At 33.4% G+C, this 18822-nt stretch overlaps 1 protein-coding gene, 1 long non-coding RNA gene and 1 other non-coding gene across 7 annotated transcripts in view; 2 read left to right on the plus strand and 1 right to left on the minus strand.

The window, feature by feature from the left end:
- Positions 1-18767, plus strand: part of LOC146999403 (uncharacterized) — a 131281-nt gene extending 112514 nt beyond the window's left edge. For both annotated transcript variants that reach the window (XR_015042994.1, XR_015042999.1), the window contains exon 3: positions 18388-18767. This is a non-coding gene — a long non-coding RNA (uncharacterized LOC146999403). The remainder of the gene's footprint in view (positions 1-18387) is intronic.
- LOC118202700 (endothelin-converting enzyme 2-like) overlaps positions 1-18822 on the minus strand; it is a 161579-nt gene that overhangs the window by 119521 nt on the left and 23236 nt on the right. For all 4 annotated transcript variants that reach the window (XR_015042987.1, XR_015042986.1, XM_085823470.1 and 1 more), the window contains exons 6-8: positions 6344-6427; positions 5580-5788; positions 2599-2796 (exon numbers count right to left, since the gene is read on the minus strand). Coding sequence is in view for 2 of the 4 variants with exons in the window: in XM_085823470.1 (XP_085679596.1) it covers positions 2599-2796; positions 5580-5788; positions 6344-6427 (491 nt within the window). In the remaining 2 variants the exon portion in view is untranslated. The remainder of the gene's footprint in view (positions 1-2598; positions 2797-5579; positions 5789-6343; positions 6428-18822) is intronic.
- TRNAM-CAU (transfer RNA methionine (anticodon CAU)) lies at positions 7990-8062 on the plus strand. The gene has a single exon. It is a non-coding gene; the product is annotated as a tRNA-Met (tRNA).

Genomic DNA, 18822 nt, shown 5'->3' on the forward strand with positions numbered 1-18822 from the left:
AAACTGAAAGCTTTCAGATTTTACATTACGCCGAAAGGGGCGTTTCTTTAACGTTTTGTGTGTTACCTTTATTCATCAAATATCATATTCTTTACACTTAAACTATAAAATTCAGTTCAAGAGTAACATCGGAAAGTTACTTTAAAATGAGTATATCTTTAGAATTTCCGATACGCAGTCTCGCGCGTATTTTCCTACAGTGTTGCCATTGCTCGCTTTAAAACCTTTGAGTTTGTTAATAAAAATTCGTCAAAGTGTTACAAAGTATGAAATCGATAATAAAACGAATTCCAAATTCCAAATTAGGGCTTCCAGATGCCCATACTTGGTGAAAGATTACGTTATTCAAAACTCGATGGCTCTAGGTACTGTTTTTTTATCCCAGTGCGAGAAACATGCATACATTTATGCAGATTCTTCATTATTTAATTTCTTTAAATATAATGCAGGAGTCTAATATTTGGTGGCAACAATCTGAAAAGTGAACCGACATTTATAGTGAACCAACGCAAAATGCCAAAACGAAATTAATAGCTCTTCTGGGCTAATGCCCTTTGGGCCAACAAGCATCACGTGGTTATTCATTGAAGATTTTTTTAAAAAAAAGGTCAAAAATCAACATAATTAGAAGTTTACGAAATAAAATTATTTTTTGTCAACAAATTGAAAGTTATAGCCAGATTTCAAATTTAAATAAATGTGAAATTACTCGTCTCGCAAGATTTCTTGTGTAGGCATAATTTAAGGCATAGAATCAAACAATAGATAAAAATCAGCATGTCATTTCAGAAGTTTTCAATTTTCTAAACTCAAGAGACACTTGTTAACACGCGTGTTAGAACAATGCTATACTTTTCAGGCATGGCCAAACTGCAGTTCGCTAGCCGCATGAGACTCTGAAGGCTCTTTAACTGGATCTTGCGAACCGCATGACGATCTTGCCCCTTAAATGCGATTCTCCGGCAACAAGCAATAATTTTATTTTTAAAACGCAATTGCATTTTGCACACAAGAATAGACCGATTTCATGAAACTATTCAACATCATGATTTGCTATTAATTAGTAATTTAATTTCTTAATTTGTATTATGGAATAATTTAATCGAAATAAAATTCAAGTAATAAAAGAATTAAAGGCATTCTTTTCACATGCCCTTATTCCATTTCTTAGAACTTTCAACTAGTGGCTGAATGACAGGGGACTGATTTTTTCCCGAATTCGAGATTTGCTGATCTGTAAAACGTTGCCCTGAGAGTTATAGGTATATGTTCTCACTGTGAAATATTTATGAACTATAAGAAAACTTATTATTGTTAGTAATAAGCAGAGATATTTAAAAAGAATAGCTCGATTTCATGAAGTTTACTCCATTCATGAATTGTGAAAACTCCGTATATATGTGAGAATGCATTATGAAAACACGGTGACCTCCTAGAACTACCAGAATTTGAACAGACATTGTCCTCTTCCCGAATATATGTATATCCCCGCAGTCCGAATTAGAAATTCAGAATTTGTTTTTTATTTATTTTTCTAGACGCTTAAGCATTTAGGAGTTTAATATAAATTTTACAATAAAGAAAATTATGTGATGATTTTAATGAGTCCATTCACTGGTGCAGCTAGTGATTAATAACAAAAGAGATGAAGAACCCTTGGACCACTTATCTTGTTAAAAAATTCACAGACAAATTAAATCTTGGAAAAAAATTTAACATCTTAAGCTTTACAGAAGGGCAACGTATTTCTTTTAAGTCACTGAGTTTGTTGATTACATTTGAACGGCAAATAACTTAAGCTTTGTTGATTGGCAACACATTGCTTTTAAATTGATGAGTTTCTTAATCAATCAATTAAGTTCGCATGAAATAAAAAATAAAAATAAAATATCGAAATTTAAAATTTTGACTTCGAGGTGCACATGTTCAGAAGAAGAACTATGTATGCTTAAAATTTAGTGCTAATATGTGCGCCGTTTTTCCACGATGTGGAAAACAAATAAACAACCATACATACATAACACAGGTTTTTCATTACTTAATATTAAAGAAATTGTCCACAAATTTACAGGTTTTTTTTTTTTTTTTTTTTTTAAATAACGAACTCGGCGATTTATAAACAATGCGTTGCCACTGCCAGACATAAAATAGCTTTATCTTCCGGCAGTGTCTTGCCATTCTGCTGAGCGTATAATATTTAATTTCCAAGTTTAATTTGTCTTCTACTAATTAACAAACTAAACGATTTAAAAAGGGGGGAATCTGAAAGCTTTCAGATTTCACATTACGCCTAAAGAGGTGTTTTTTAACGTTTTGTGTGTTACCTTTATTTATTAAATATCATGTTCGTAGCACTTAAATATCATGTTCGTGGCACTTTAAGCTTAAAATTTATACATAAAAATAATATTTGCATTTACCAATTACTGAATATATTTTAAGTAAATTTCTAATATCTATTACTTTTATTTATTTGATACATTATATTACTCGATTGGCGTTGGTGTAAAAAAATAAAAGCGCTGCAATTTTTAATTAATAATTTTAAGTAACAGATAGGAATAAACAAAAACTGATGACAGCTAATTCTATATTTACCACAGCAGCACTTGCGATATCTTCTTCAATCGATAAAATATCCTTCATAAATTCGAGCCTTCTAGATTTATCGATGAACAAAAGCTCTAAGGCTTTATCCATTACTTCTTTGTATATTGTTAACTGATAAGAATAATCACTTGCGTTAACATTCAAATACACTTCTGGTTCGAAAAAAGGAACTGGACAATCCACAACCTAAAAGAAATAATTAATTAACAGAAATGCGTAAGAGTTTCACAAAAACTGAAAATATGAAATCTAAGAAATTGTCTAAGCTTTCCAACAAGAGTTATGCGGTTGAGATGTTTTACATTTAATAGAAAACAAAAAATAGAATAAATTAATTTTCCAGTTTAAAGCAGAATCTTCAATTTTTGACAAATGCACCCAGCAAACTATCGGAGGAGTTAAAGCAACTAGGATCAGCGTAATGTTCAAGCATTTGCAGGACTAGTTTCGAAGGTTTATATATAGAACCTTCTTCTTCAGTGTAGAAATGCAAATGATGAACGAGAAGCCAGCAGTAAGATAAGAAAAATGAACGCCTTTTGACGCCATCTCTACAATGGCTGAATAAGGCCACTGAACATTTGTAGTTTGATTCGTATTCTAGTCTTGGCGAACGAGTTGTTCGTATAGATGTTTGCGTAGATTTCACTACAGTGAGTCCATTTTAAACTATGAGTCCATTTTAAAGTCATCCTTCGTTGTACAGATAGCCCTAATAATCACATGTATCCTTTTTGGTACTGTACCAGTAATAACAAGCGACTCATGCGAAAATACTACTGAATGCCGCGATGAAAATTATACAGCAGCTATTGACGAGCTCTCATATAATGAGAGTCATGTGTTGGCTAATTGTCAGACAGGATTACAATGTTTTCAGCTTTAAATTACAGAAAACGGATTAATTAATTGTTAATAGCTGAAAACAAAATGATAGCAATACGATAAAACAAGTATATAGTACAACTTTAATTTTTGAAATAAAACATGTTTTTTCATAATCAACATGAAAGACGGTAAGATTCAATATACACAAGTTAAATAGAGGATAACTTATTGATAAGTTATAGTCCACAAACAAGCAAGCATATTTTAATAAACACACATCACTTACGTAACAGAACAGCAAGTAATAACAAACAACACAGTTTTCGGCTGCTGAGTAGAAGTATTAATAGACACTAAGAACAAGACTATAATTCATATATAAGTGTATAGTATATGATATTCATGAAGTGTATCCATTAGTTCACTGTTAATAAAATGCTAATAATACACCGACTTACCATTTCAATAAATATAAAAATATTCACAGAAGAGTCATGTATAAAATTATACTTCAAGCGTCGTAAAATGAGACCGAAAGTTCATTCGCGTCGTCTCACTCTTCTTAGTCCCTGACACTATGTCCAATCCGTCAGTCGCCACATAACGTATTACAGTTATGGTGAAAATGTTCATACAAAAGAGCTAGGAATTTCATACGCATTACAGTTGCAATATTTGCGACGTTAATCATACAAGTTAAACACAGTTTTACAAAAAACTGGGAAAATATACGAATTAGTGTATACAAGTTAAGTAGATGATGACTACGGTTACTTCAGTCTTAAAAAAAGCGATATAATCCTGTACATGATTATATCAAATAGACATACGGTTCTGTAGTTTTGCGATGCATAAGTTCTTAATAATATTGGGAATATACCTTTGTTCTTTCTTGTTTGTGACGATATAATTAGCCCATGCGAACTAGTTCGATGCGATTGGCTTTGACAGGTATCACAGTTCAGTAAACGTTCACTCAGAGGTACAGAAGTCAGGGTTATCGATAGAACCTACAGGGTGGAAGTTAAGTCCTTATTCCCAGTCCCTTAAAATAAACGTGACGGCAGGACTTTCGGATTGATTTTCAAATGCTGCCATTTAGTAGGACGCTACAATTACAAATATCCTACACTCTGAGCAGAATTTGAATTCGAGCCAAAACGCATACGTAATAAGTCTTTTCCAACTACAACACCTTTCGGAGAGCGTTGCGTGAGAAAAATAAAATTTAAAAATTTATCTAAATACTTAAACAATAAAATAATAATAATAATAAAGAATAAGATGAAAAGTGCAAAACGCAAAATCATTGAGTTGGAACAAATAGTTTTTAACCTTTCAAAATTTTTCAAAAGTTTAATATAAACGATACTCATTCTCACGATAAGAAATTGTGTTCCCTTAAATAATATTTATTCTTGCGTTAGAAGTTATGGCCCTTAATAATGTTCCTCCTTTCGTTGGAAAGGATGTGCATATTATATTTTTGCCCTAATAGAAATATGCACTACATATAATTATTGCAGTCTTTCTGAAACCCCAAATTTGAAGCTAAATGCCAAATTTCTTCTTGTTTTTAATTTTTGCTGTTTGTTACATAAGTAATTTTCGGTAAGTAAAATTATAATCAAACTCTTGTTGTTGTGTTCGGTAAGTAAAATTATAATCAAACTCTTGTAACCAATGTTAATTTTTGGTAACATAAAGTAGCAAAACTAACGCTTAAATCTCATCGTCTTTGGGGCTAATACCTATAGGTGTCTCAATAAACTGACTTAAAACTGTATGAATGATATCACAGGTGGACAACTTCAACCAATTTCGTTTTGTTTTGCTGTAGGATCAATTTTGCTCAATGATATGAAAACACATCACTTTTTGTTCCTTCCTCACAGCTACAAACTTCAAATACTTACTTCATTCTTCTTCTTTGGGCGTAATTGTTATTTAAGTTTGTTTACATTACATTGAAGAATAAGTTGAAAGCATTTTGATCACTCAGAGAAATAATTTCTTTAACTGTATTCCTGGAAATACAGCAAAATTATGCATATTCCTGGTAATTAAAAGTTTCAAAAAAATTGTACGCTAAATCTTGGAAAACTGGATATCGATTTCCAAGGAAAAAAAACGTTCCTTACTATTTTGTCGATGGGCAAGTCATCCGGACGTTCAAACGAGGGCTCAAAAATCGTATGAATCTGATACTCTTCCAACCTAGATACGAGTTGCTGCCATGAAACGCTGCTGGTTTCCATTCCCAAGATGGCTCCTGCAATGTTATTCACCGACAGTTCGATGTCAGAGAACCACACTGCCAAGGAATAATTTTGTTGACGATCACGTTGTTCTGAAAAGAAGTCTTTATTAAAAATAAAGTTTTTATCATAACAATGCAAAATAGTTTCACATCCCGTTTGCATCGTTTGCTTTGAGTTGAGCACAGTTCCTCTTAATCGTTTATGTTAAATTTAAAAATACAACACACCCTGTGTTAAACTCCGTACATGATAACACCCAGTTGTTCTCTAAGATTTACGGATTGAATTACCAGTATTAAACGGTATCATACACTCAGACATTGGAAGATTTTAATTCTACAGATTTGAAAACGCTGAAACACATGAGAACGCACTACGCTGTAATATCTCTGGACTTCTATGTACAGTGATCTCAATCTAAACGATGCATTTGAATGAAAATTATTTTAATATCATTATCATGAATTCAGTTTTAAAATTTTGATTACTGCATCAGTTATATTAAAACAGATGCTAAAAGAGACAAAAAAATGGTCTATTGGCTTTCTTCGATCGCTTCATCTCATAATAAACAAATTTATAACTAAATTTCCAAAAATGTTTCACAATTCTCAGATCAAAAGCAACTAAGCAGAAAAACATACCTGCATTCATGCAGAAATTATAGAACCTTTTAATTTTCCTTAAAGTATGACTTTCTTCTACTGTAGATGGCATTACCAATACTTCTGAAACAAGACAAACAAACTCAAATATAATAAAAAAAATTTATATTATTAGCATAAATTTTAGCAGTTCTAATTTTTTTACCTGCGTAAGTTTATCCTTATTGTTAGAAGAGCTATGCCCAATTACTCGCAGCTCCTGGGCCGCATAGCCAAGTAAAGACGTGTAGCACATAAACTGAGAAAACGGGCATATATTGCAAAGCATGCAAATTTTTCTAGTCTCTTCTTAAAAAAGTAATATTAACTCTTGTCCAGATCATAAGATAAACGTTTGCTGTCGAATTACATTATAACCCAACTCGAAAAGAATTTCAATTTTTAAAGTTTTGGGGTTCATTGCTCCATTTCGGTTTTGAACGTGAAACACTACAAACAGAGGAACACTAAAATACTTAAAACATTTACTATCATTCTAATAAAATTAAATTTGAATATGCAATATAAAATAGAAAATAATATGTGAAATATATTGTAATATATATGTATGCAGAGTTATACAAAGATAAAGCACGAGCCAGTAGAGTAGCGAACATAACTGGCGCCCGGGGCAAAATACCTTTTTGGCGCCCCTCCCCCCGAAAAAATAAATACAGTAATATGATGAAAATCTTGTTTGGAGACCATTTGGCGCTCTTCTGCGAGCAACGCCCGGGGCATCATACACCCCCTTGCCCTCCCCGCTACGCCACTGGCGCGAGATAAGTATAAACTAATCTAATTTATTTATGAATTCACTAAGATGGAATGAAAAGATGATAAAATGTGAAATAAACATTACAACTGGTAATATATGAAATTGACTTAAGTAAATGATAATCCCATACATATATAAGATAAAAAATAGCTAAAATATTCATTTTAACTAGCAGCAACCCATCTCCTTTTTAATTTGGTTATTTTGTAGGGTTTCTCTTATTTTACATAAAAAATTATTTTAAGTTTGATACCTTTCCTGAACTCCTCAAGTTCCCCTCGCATTTCCTCGCCAGGATGTAAATTTAAATTTAAGTGAAGTGAGTATTTAAACGAGTGAATCTCTGAGTTTATTCAGAGCGTGTTTTTGCTACCCAGCGCACGTTTCATTGCTATCTCACTGTTACGCTAGTACACCCTTGGCCATTTCGGATTATCGTCACGCCTGCTAGGTTTTGTTGAGTCAACCTAAGTTAAACGTAACTTAACGTGCTAATCCAGTGCTATTCTATTTTCGATGTGAATTTATTTATATTCTACGTTTAAGTTTCACCACACGTGATCGGTGTTATTGTAAAGCACGAAGTCTGAGCCTTTCTTTTCTGAGTTGAATTAATAAAGGTTTTCACTCTTCTTATGTCCTGGTATTTCATTCACACGTCTGCTAGAATTCGCCAGGTTCATTGTAGGATCTAATTTGGTTTATATGGAATAGAAGAGACAGATCTTACAAGTGGCGCCCGAACTAAAAAACAAAATGTGGTGAATGATGATTCTTCACCACCAGAATTTGGCGATTGGATCTCCTAATCTGCAGTCGCCCTTTAAAAGGGGAAGTATATAAGGTATTTCTCCCGCCTTCTTAGTATGCCTTCGTGGTGTAGTGGTTAGCACGCTCGGCTCATATTCGAAAGGTCCGTGGTTCGAGTCCCGGCGAGGGCATTGCTCATTTTTCATCTTTCCTGCTTCGAAGAAACCGAATATCTCTACAGTTTTTCTTTTTCATCCTAGAAATACTAACTACTCATAATAAATGTTTTCAACACGATTTCATTTCAAAATTAATCATCCTCTTATTATTCTGATGTAAAGCTGCATAATGCTTCAGCTAACGATAATATCAGAATTTGTGACATGAAACTCAGTTTAACCCTTTCAGAAAGGTACTTATGTAACTAGCAACAATTCAAGAACAGGGATTTGTTTTGCTCTGAAGCAGTGGAAAAAAGGTGCAAAGGTTTATGCATCATCATCTGACTTATACACAGTAAATTATTAATTACTTAAAGCAAGAATTTGAAGAAACTGAAAAAAATTACCTTCACATTGAGAAACTAGGAATTACTCGTACTTGGCAATTTTTTAAATAACAGTACCTCTTATTATAACTTTTTGAAACAATACCTCACCTGGCTAAAGATCTCATTCGATAGCGAAGCCGTAAATCTGAAGCTGAAAATATTAACCGTTGTTAAATTGATTTTATGTATCCTAACTTTATTGAATTTAGTAAAATACTAAAAAAATACCAAAAATATTTTCCAATTGGTGACACAAACATCAAATTCGCTTCAAGTGCAATAAAAAATTAAGTAGTATCGTCACCAACTATAACGGGGATTCAGCTATTAACCCACCTTGCTTCTGCTCTGAATGCTGCTTTGAGAATTACGTTGACCAACATCCCAAACACATTTTTACCGGAGATCTTAACGTTATCGAAAACAAAAAGCTTAAAGATTTCATAAAATTAGGCATCAAGTTCAGAATTAACTACAATTCTAGAAAACGCATATGTCTTAAAAAGATTACATAAAACCTTGACCAAGTCATTATTACCTCCAGCTACAATTACAGCCATCCATTCAGTTCTTCTGAACAACGTAAACATCATTTTTACAGAGGCATTAAGAATATCAATAAATTTCAATTCAATCATAAAAGTAGCATCAATTTTAACTACAAGGACCTTAAAAAATATAGAAGGGCTTAAAATACAATTTATTATTACCCCTATTGAGAAAGCTAACAACAGTTTCAGTATTATTTGTAAACAATTCTATAAAAAATTATTAAAAATGAACTAAATAATAAAATTACTTCCCAGATCTCTAAACAACAAGGAAACACACTTATTAATAGATTTAGAGCATTTCACAACAAACTTAAAATTACGAGTAAGCCTTACTATCATAAATTCACCAGTTTGTATGCACAATCAGAATTTCATAAAAATCCAAATGCAAAAACGTGATTGATATTAATTTCACCAAAATTCTCAAAAAATTTATATTGAGGTACAGAAACAATCTAATACTGAATTACATAAGAAATGGATTTTTGATAACGAATTATCAAAAAGTTATTAAAACCGTTAACAAACAATGAATTTGCAATACTAACTGCTATGATTCTGATAACTTGTACATCACCTTGTCACTTAATGAAATTTACAATAGTTTATTAGAGCTTTACGTTCGATTTTTCTATCATTAAAGATATGATTCATTTAAATAATTGGAACTTTGATCTAAAATAACACTTTTCTCAATTTATGAAGTATTAAAATAAAATAATTCTGCAAATTAACGGTATTCATAAGGGCACTAACTATTCAACTGCCATCTGTAACTTTTTTCTCTTCGTTAATGAATGTAATTTTATTAATAATTTCGATAAATTAGAACAGTTCATCTTTACTTACATGGATTTGTACTACATAAATGAACTCACTGCCATTATTAATTGCAATGAAATTTAAAAAACAAGGCATCTATCATAAATGCTTTAAACTCAATAAAACTTACAAAGATGACACCCATTATTTAGGCCTACAATTACAAACACAGCAATATTATTTTATTTGAGAAAAGAAGACTTTTCAGTTTCAAACCTGTTAAACTAATTATTTAGAAATTCAACATCTCCAAAAAAATTATTCCTAACATTGTGATTGATCAAGCCAAAAGAATAAAAACATTTGTAATAACAGTAATGACTTTACGAAAGAGCTTAGTTTATTAATTGAAATACTAAAACATGGTGTAATTCCACATAAATTCATCAGAAACAACTAGCTAAACTAGAGTTGTTAATCTAAAAATTATTTTCACCACTAAACTGCAGTTTTTCATGATAGGTTACACCTAAAACATTATGTCAGTGTTGTCTGGAGGTTCTAAACATAGTTGAATTAGGCATTCCTGTAAAAATTCCTGCACTAGTTCTAATTCTGAATAGACTCTTAAATTATCTATTTCTTTTACTCGCAAATTGGGACTATTTCAGCTTCTAAGTCTCAAAGAAGCTCTCTTGAGTGTGTTTTATATTCTGCAATATTCGGTAATTTATTTTGTTTTCAACCTTTTCTCTCTTTTATGTTACCTGTAATCTGTAACGTTAATCTAAGCTACTGACTCTAAGATTGTTCACGTCCAATAATATTTGGTCACAGTTACTAGTCGCAGCCCTTTCTAGATCATATATCATTTTTATATCACGCATTTTTAATACCACGCGTTATTTATGAATTTATCTTTTTATCTCTAATATTTTATAAATTTCTTCAAAATTATATAAACACTAGCACTTTTTATGAAATTAGAAAATAAATTAATTTTGACATTAAGCACTTCAACTTTTTCGTTCATTGAACTGGACCGAACTGTACTGTAGTGGAACTTAATTTTCTGGTGGGATGCAGGTGGTTGGCATTGTGGCTGCTTTTCGGATTTTTAAGCCAGATACATCATGTTTTTTTTTCCTTTTGTATTTTATTCATTTTTTACAACACAATGTTTAATGCTGCGTTAAAAGTTTAATCAGTTCAAAATCAGTTGTTAATAAGTTCAAAATTTGATATTAATTTAATTATTTAGCATACATTAGAGTTTACACAATTCTTATCCTACTAGTCATGTCGAATTAATTAATTTTCAAGACAATTGTTTCTTCACTATTGTAAGTTTGAGAACTAACTCTTCTATTTTCTATGTTTTTCTAGGTTTTTGTCTCAATTTTTCATGTGAAAAATTACTTGTATTTCTATGGATTTGTTTATTAGACTCGGTCTACTCAAAATTATTTTAGATTTTTTTTAAACTTTTAAGTTTATTTATGGTTTTAATTCTGTAATTTCAATTATTCGTTACTGTAGGGGCTGTTTTATCAATTTTCTGGTGTTTAGATTTCTGTTTCAATCAATTATCTGTCCAATTTCTGTTTACTAAATCCAACGGATATTTATCCATAATATAACTTGATAATTTTCTTCTTTCCATCATAATGTGGTAAATTATAGTAACTTCAGTGAAACAAATCTCAAATAGTGCTAAAATAATAAACGGATTTAAAAATTTTACATCAGATGTTTTATAAATAAAGTTTTAATTGATGCATCTAGAAATGTTTATAATTGTATAGCATTTGCTAATCATTATTATTATTTTGAAATTTTAACATACAGTTCTTATTATAATTGGATTTTAAAAATAAAGCATTATTTTATGAAACTGATTAAAATTTTATAGTGTCGAAAGATTTAATTTTTCATAATTATATTTAATAAAATTAAGCTACGAATTTTATGATTCGTAATTATTTTATTTAGGAAAAGTTATTAAAACATTAATATGACTAATGTATTCTTGAATCATTGTTAGAAAAATCCTTTGACTCAAAATTAAAAATTCTGGAATTATTTTAGAAATGAACTTATTGTTTAATAATTTGAATTTTAGGAATTTTTTATTTATTTTGAGAACGAAATGAATAAAAAATTTAAAAGAAATAATTTTGAATTTGTGTGCAGGAAATGATATAAAATTGTTTTTGATTTATAATATTGAAAATATATACACTACAGTGTTTTCAGGAAAGTAAAACTTGAAATGCTGATCAAAGGAATTTTTCTAATGAATTTATTTCTCACTTCAGGATAGATTTATGTGTATGTAACGCTAACGCTAACGGTCCAAAATCTTCGTTTTCTACAGTAAAACGCAGTTATGATTCAATTGTGTTTTCAGCTGTCATATCAGGGCTTGAAACAAATCCAGTTATTGTTTTAGAAGGAAGAATAAATGGCCGTGACTCCATTGCTCTATGTCTGTTTAAAGAGATTCTATCCATTGAAATGGTGCAGACAGCTTACTACCGATAACTGCATCTTTCAAGGCAATAATGTTCCCATTCTCTGAAGTCATATTGTGTAATGATGGCTTGAAGGCTATGAAAATGAAGTTATCCAACTTCTCTGAGCTGCAAATTGACTTAAATATTATTGAATAATGTAGTCTGAGGTGAAGTACAGACTGAGATCCTGTTTTCCTTGAAGCGTTTCTCATGAAGTTGAAACAGTTTTTCATGAAAGGATGTATAAAACATGTATTATAACTTCAGAATTTGTATGCCTCCATTCCAAGAAGAATTTAAGCAGTTTAGTATGCATGGAAGTTTCCTACATCATAAAAGACAGCTTTACAATGTTTTAGGTACTCCAGTTATTTTGAACAGTACATATATGTATGCTATTCACATGAGAGAAAACGTCTTTATTATGCTCCGCGCAGCTAAAATGTTGAGAATGTTAAATTTTTGCATAAATTAACAGCCTCGATGTGCGTCTCCACTTGAATGCAACCTATCCTTAACATTGAATCGGCAGGAGTGGTCTGGTGTACTGGCCAGCAAGATCGCTACACCTCACTTGCATTGACTGCTTTATTTGGGAGTACGTCAAGGCACTGGTATAATAACCTCGCGTTAATAGTGCTCAGGAACTTGTTTCACATATCGTGGAAGCTGTTGGCGAAGTCCGGGGCACGTCAGGTACTTTCCAGAACATCATCTTCCGTTCGCTGGAGATGTGAGGTTTACATCACAGGCCGTGATTGTAGTTTCGATGTCGTAAAATTTAATTATTTCTTTGTTGTCGGTTTAGTTTTCATTTCTTGGTTTTTGCTGCACTAAGCATAATAAATATTTTATCTCACCCTGTTGAAGTCCATCTTTTCTTGTGTTTTGCATTGTCACTACTGCACCAGGAAAGCGTTTCCGATCATGCATTGCTATGGGATTTTCCTTCATACAAGTGTACTTTATCTCTACTCAAATTTGTAATCGAATTGTTGAAACTATCTGTATATACTAAAGCATATGATCTATATGTTGCTTCATTGCAACAAATGGATTTTATTTTGGAGGCAGGCAATAATGGATGCAAATAAAATATTTTGCAGTTGATCTCTTATAGATTATTACAAATCTACAAAGGCTTGGCCAAAAAATAAAGGTCAATGACGTAACTTAACAGAAGCTCCAGTCTTGCCCAGCACTATTAGAACAGTTACGTAACCCAATGGACTTTTCCTAAGGGAGTATTAAAAGTATACTTTGAACGACAAAATTATTCATAACTTCCAGCATCTTAGTCAAAGGATCAAAGCTGCCATGGCAATGCATAATTCAACAAACTTGAGATTCGGAATAAGAGTTATGTGGGAAGTCTGCCGTGTTACAAATATAGGAAATGACGGAACTGTGAACGAAATCTGTGAACATTTCATAATGTTCTGACGTCTGGATAATTTCAGTCCATGTAATGTTTCCAAGAAATATTTTTTTGACAGCTAGACAGGTTTTTTTTTTTTTTTTTAATTACACTTTGTTGCGACTAATCGTTTAGCCATACATCTAGGATTCTAATTGCTGAAAGCTTGATATAGGGATAAGTTAGATAACATAAACAGCTATGCTAATTCAGCAGTTGATATGCTTTATGAACGTAATATACAACAACACTGTTGGAGACGGCGGCTGCAGACAGACGATTACATAACGGCTCGGCGAAGGTCGACAGAAGAGCTCCGCATTTGATTGGACTATTTTTTCTTATTCTTATTTTTTTCTCTTTAACTGCGAATTAAGCGGGGAAATTCCCTTTTCACTCAGTTATATGTATGCACTTGATAGAGTAATGTAACGTTTTCAGCTTGTGTGAGATATCCATATTAAATCTTTATATTAATAATCCCTGCTGTGATTATTTAATTTGTAACCTGCACGTTGTAGCCCTGAGAGTTGCAACATAGTAAATCTGGCGTCTGCGACAGGTTTCGAAACTGCAATCTTCTGATTCGAATCTCTACTTTATATTTTTGATGAAATACGGATATAAAAGTCTTGAAAGCAAAACGAAAGTTGCTGAGAACAGCGTTTACGGTATGCTGCAACGATATAGCTCAGAAGACCGAAAACAAAAGTTTAAAAAGTGACGAAGTCAGTACGTTGTTTCGGCATATTCAAGACAAATTCACACGTTTGGAAACAACTCAATAAGAAGTTTCGAATTTGTTTCTAAGTGAGGATGCCCTTCAAGATGAATATTCCGAAGATTTTTTTGAAAGCAGAAGAATACCGAGACAAGTTCTGCTTGATTTGTTCGCTGTTAGAAAATGCAAAGAAGGGAAATTCGGTTACGGAAGGAACAACAACCGAGCAAAAAAGGAAATTCAAGCTTCCAAATCTTAAATTGAGGAAATTTAGTGGAGAACCGAAAGACTTTCTTGCTTTTTGGTCCCAGTTTGAGAAAATTCACAACGACCTATCAGTTGTGGATGAAGACAAATTTCAATATATTTTACAATGTGGGGTAGCAGATTCTAAAGCGTCAAGACTGGTAACAAGTTTTCCGCCAACTAAAGAAAACTATTCAAAGGTGATTGCACAACTTAAAGAACGCTTCGGGAGAGATGAACTTTTGGTTCAGATTTATGTACGGGATCTACTTTCCATAGTAATGAAAAATGCTGCTGGTCGGATTAAAGTAGATTTAGCTGAACTTTATGATTTAGTTGAGAGCAAGCTTATGCCACTCGAAAGCCTCGGTAGAACTAAGGAAAAATTTGCAGAATTTTTGGAACCACTTGTTGAGTCCTGTTTTCCCGAGACTGTTCTTCGTGCATGGGAAAGAAGCCGCTCGATGGAAGATAATGCGTCACAGCAAGATAGTGCGCGTTCTTTGGATAAACTTTTGTGCTTTCTTCGAAACGAAGTGCAAAGTGAGGAAATGATTAAGCTCGCTCGTACCGGGTTGGGAGCTTCACGTTCTGCACATTCGCGTCAACATTGTGATGATCCGGGTTGCTCTACAGCAGCTGCCTTGGTAAATGTTCAAGACGATACAGGTAGGCGAAATTTACGTTGTATTTTTTGTGAGAAATCCCACAATTCTGCCGAATGTTTCTCTGCTCGCAAAATGTCTTTAGAAGATAAACGAAAGCTTTTGGTGCAAAAGCGCGCCTGTTTTTGCTGCTTACGAGTTGGACATAGTTCACGGGCATGCAAAAATAAAGTAAAATGTTTAACATGTGATAAATTTCACTATACCATTATGTGCTCAAATGGCGAACCTGTAAAGCCAAATGAAACTGACAGTACTGTTATTTCAAGTAATGTATTCTCTAATCAGTCAACTGTTAATGAAAATGTGTATTTGCAAACACTTGTTTTAAAAAGAGTATTTGAGGGTAGACAACTTACAGTTCGTACGATTTTGGACAGTGGTTCTCAGAAATCTTATCTTTCAGAAAGGGTTATCGCGTTTTCGCAACATCGTCCTAAATCGAAACAAACCATTATACACGGTTTGTTTGGGAGGAGAGAGACAAGTCCTCATTCCCATTTAGTGTTTGATGTTAATTTAAGAAATTTTGGGGGCACTTATGACCATAACTTTGAAGTACTTTCTGAGAACAAAATATGTGGATGTGTTCCAAAAGTAGTTGATCCCAATACCCTAAAAGAATTAAAAGAAAGAAATATTACCTTGTCTGATTTGCAAGCTAAAGAATATGACATTGAATTGCTTTTAGGAGCAGATGCCATTGGGGACATTATTACTGGTAGCTCTCTGAAACTGAACTCTGATGTAACTGTAGTTGAGACTAAATTCGGATACACTGTGATTGGTAAAGTAAACAGCTTATCTAAAGAACCTACTTCAGTTACTATTCCAGCATTACTATAAAATAATTTGTGCAATAATGTAGTTTCGTGCATTGTGCTAATCTTAGCGTAACCGTACTCTGGAATTTAGATGCCATAGGCATAACAGACCCAACTGAAGATGTTAAACGTAAATTTGCTCACTCTGAAACCGTTAAGCAATTTAAATAGAATTTAAATGTTCTTCCTGATGGCCGATATGAATTGCCACTACCCTTTAAATCTGAAATTCTGTTACCTAACAATAAGCCTATGAGTTTTTAAAGACATCAAAGAATGTGTCAACGAATTAATGAGGAAAATCAGTTAGATGACTGTAAGGTAGTTTTTAAGCAATGGGAAGACCTAAAAATAATAGAAAAAGTTCCTGAAACTGAAATTGATAATTTGAGTTATTATTTGCCCCATAGACCAGTTATAAAGCATACTAGCCAGACAATGAAGGTAAGGCCGGTGTTCGACGCTTCAGCCCGAGAGAGAAATCAACCGTCCCTAAATGATTGTTTAAATAGAGGGCCGAATTTAATTGAACTTATACCTGATATAATTGACAGGTTTAGATTGTATTCCGTTGGTTTATCATCCGACATTGAGAAAGCATTTCTTCAGTTAAGTATTATCCCAGAACACAGAGATTATTTGAGGTTTTTTCTTCCAACTCTTGAAGAACCTATGATTTACAGACATTGCAGAGTGGTTTTCGGCGTTTGTTCGTCTCCGTTCCAACTCTCTGCATTGATAGAGCATCTCTTGGATAATTCCCCTGCTGAGTTTGACGATGTGACCCAAAAATTAAAGTATTTGTTTTATGTTGACAATTGTGTCACTGGGGTTCACGATATCAAACAGCAAGAAAATTTTATAGTTAAGGCTACAAAAGTAATGGTTCGGGGATGTTTTAACCTATGAGGTTGGGAAAGTAATGTTTTAAGTCATTGTATTTCACGTAGTTCAGGTATAACTTCTCTTCTTGGAATCTTATGGGATTTGGATAACGATACATTAAAATGTAATCTTAATTATTCAATGGATAATGAGATAAGTAAACGCAATATTTTGGCTATGGTACATAAAATGTTTGATCCGCAGGGGTTTTTTGAGTCCAACTACCTTGTTACCTAAGTTACTATTACAGGAAGCTTGAACTATGAAATTAAAATGGGATGACCCCTTGCCAGATAACATTCAGAAAACTTTTCAGAAGTGGCAGGATGAAATTAAATATCTTGCGAAAATTAGTATTCCACGATATGTAGAGATAAATGAGAATTCAGAGCTGCATCTATTCGTTGATGTACGTAAAAGCTCCTATGGTGCATGTGTCTACATTATAACTGTAACGCCTATGGGAGTCAAAATTCGATTGATCAGAGCCAAATCCAGAGTAGCGCCGTTAAAATCTCTGACAATACCCCGGTTAGAATTGATGGCCTGTTGCATTGGCGTGAGACTGGTTCACTCAGTATACGCCGCCTCAGACTTGCCTGATTTGAAAATTATTGCATGGAGTGATTCTACGGTAGCACTCTGGTGGATTAAAAACCGTGGTGATTGGTCAGTTTTCGTTGCGAATAGAGTAAAAGAAATAAACAGACTGATTCCTTCTCAGTGTTGGCACCATGTACCAGGTGATTTAAATCCGGCAGATATGTTTTCAAGAGGCTGGTGGGAGAGTTTAGTTCGTGTAGTAAAGGAACTGTTGGGAAGGACACTCGGTAACGCGGTTCTTACAACCGAGGAGTTGTACCCAGTATTGTGCGACTGCGAGTCAATAATTAACTCTAGACCTCTTACCTATCTGTCCGAAAATCCGGATGATTTAATCCCACTTTCCCCTGCCATGTTTCTCGTCGAGAATCGTAGCTTAGGTGTTCCGGATGTTGATTTCTGCAATTCAAAAGGTCTTCGAAAAAGGGCTAGACATCGCCAAAAACTGCTTAAGGATTTAAGGCATAGATTTAGGAAAGAATATTTAGGCCTTCTGGTCCAAAATAAGAAGGATCCATCGTCAGAGCTACGATTGGGTGAAATTGTACTAATAGGAGATGACGTAAAAAAACGGATGCATTGGCCTTTAGCTAAGGTCATTCGACTAATTACTGGGAAAGATGGCAAGGTGAGAACTGTAGAACTGAAGACTCAAGCTGGTACGCTGCTTCGTCCATTCAGCGAATCTCTCCACTGGAAGTGCAGTTAACGGACACACCCACTAATCCCATAAACGATAACTCTTTTACTAATCCTATTTCTTCTATTTCTAGTGATGAGCATTCAGACTCTAATGACTCTAGCAACATCCTGCAAGGTGCTAAAGTGTCAAGATTTGGACGTGTGATCAAGTGCCTCAGAAATTGGATCTCTTCGACCAGGTACTGTATGTCTTTGAGCCAACCTGAAGTCGACTCAAAGAGGGGGAGAATGTTGGAGACGGCGGCTGCAGACAGACGATTACATAACGGCTCGGCGAAGGTCGACAGAAGAGCCCCGCATTTGATTGGACTATTTTTTCTTATTCTTATTTTTTCCCTTTAACTGCGAATTAAGCGGGGAAATTCCCTTTTCACTCAGTTATATGTATGCACTTGATAGAGTAATGTAACGTTTTCAGCTTGTGTGCGTTATCCATATTAAATCTTTATATTAATAATCCCTGCTGTGATTATTTTATTTGTAACCTGCACGTTGTAGCCCTGAGA

This window comes from Stegodyphus dumicola, chromosome 1, assembly GCF_044657685.1.
Source record: "Stegodyphus dumicola isolate Sdum_Otavi_A_Nest chromosome 1, ASM4465768v1".
Lineage (NCBI taxonomy): Eukaryota > Metazoa > Arthropoda > Arachnida > Araneae > Eresidae > Stegodyphus > Stegodyphus dumicola.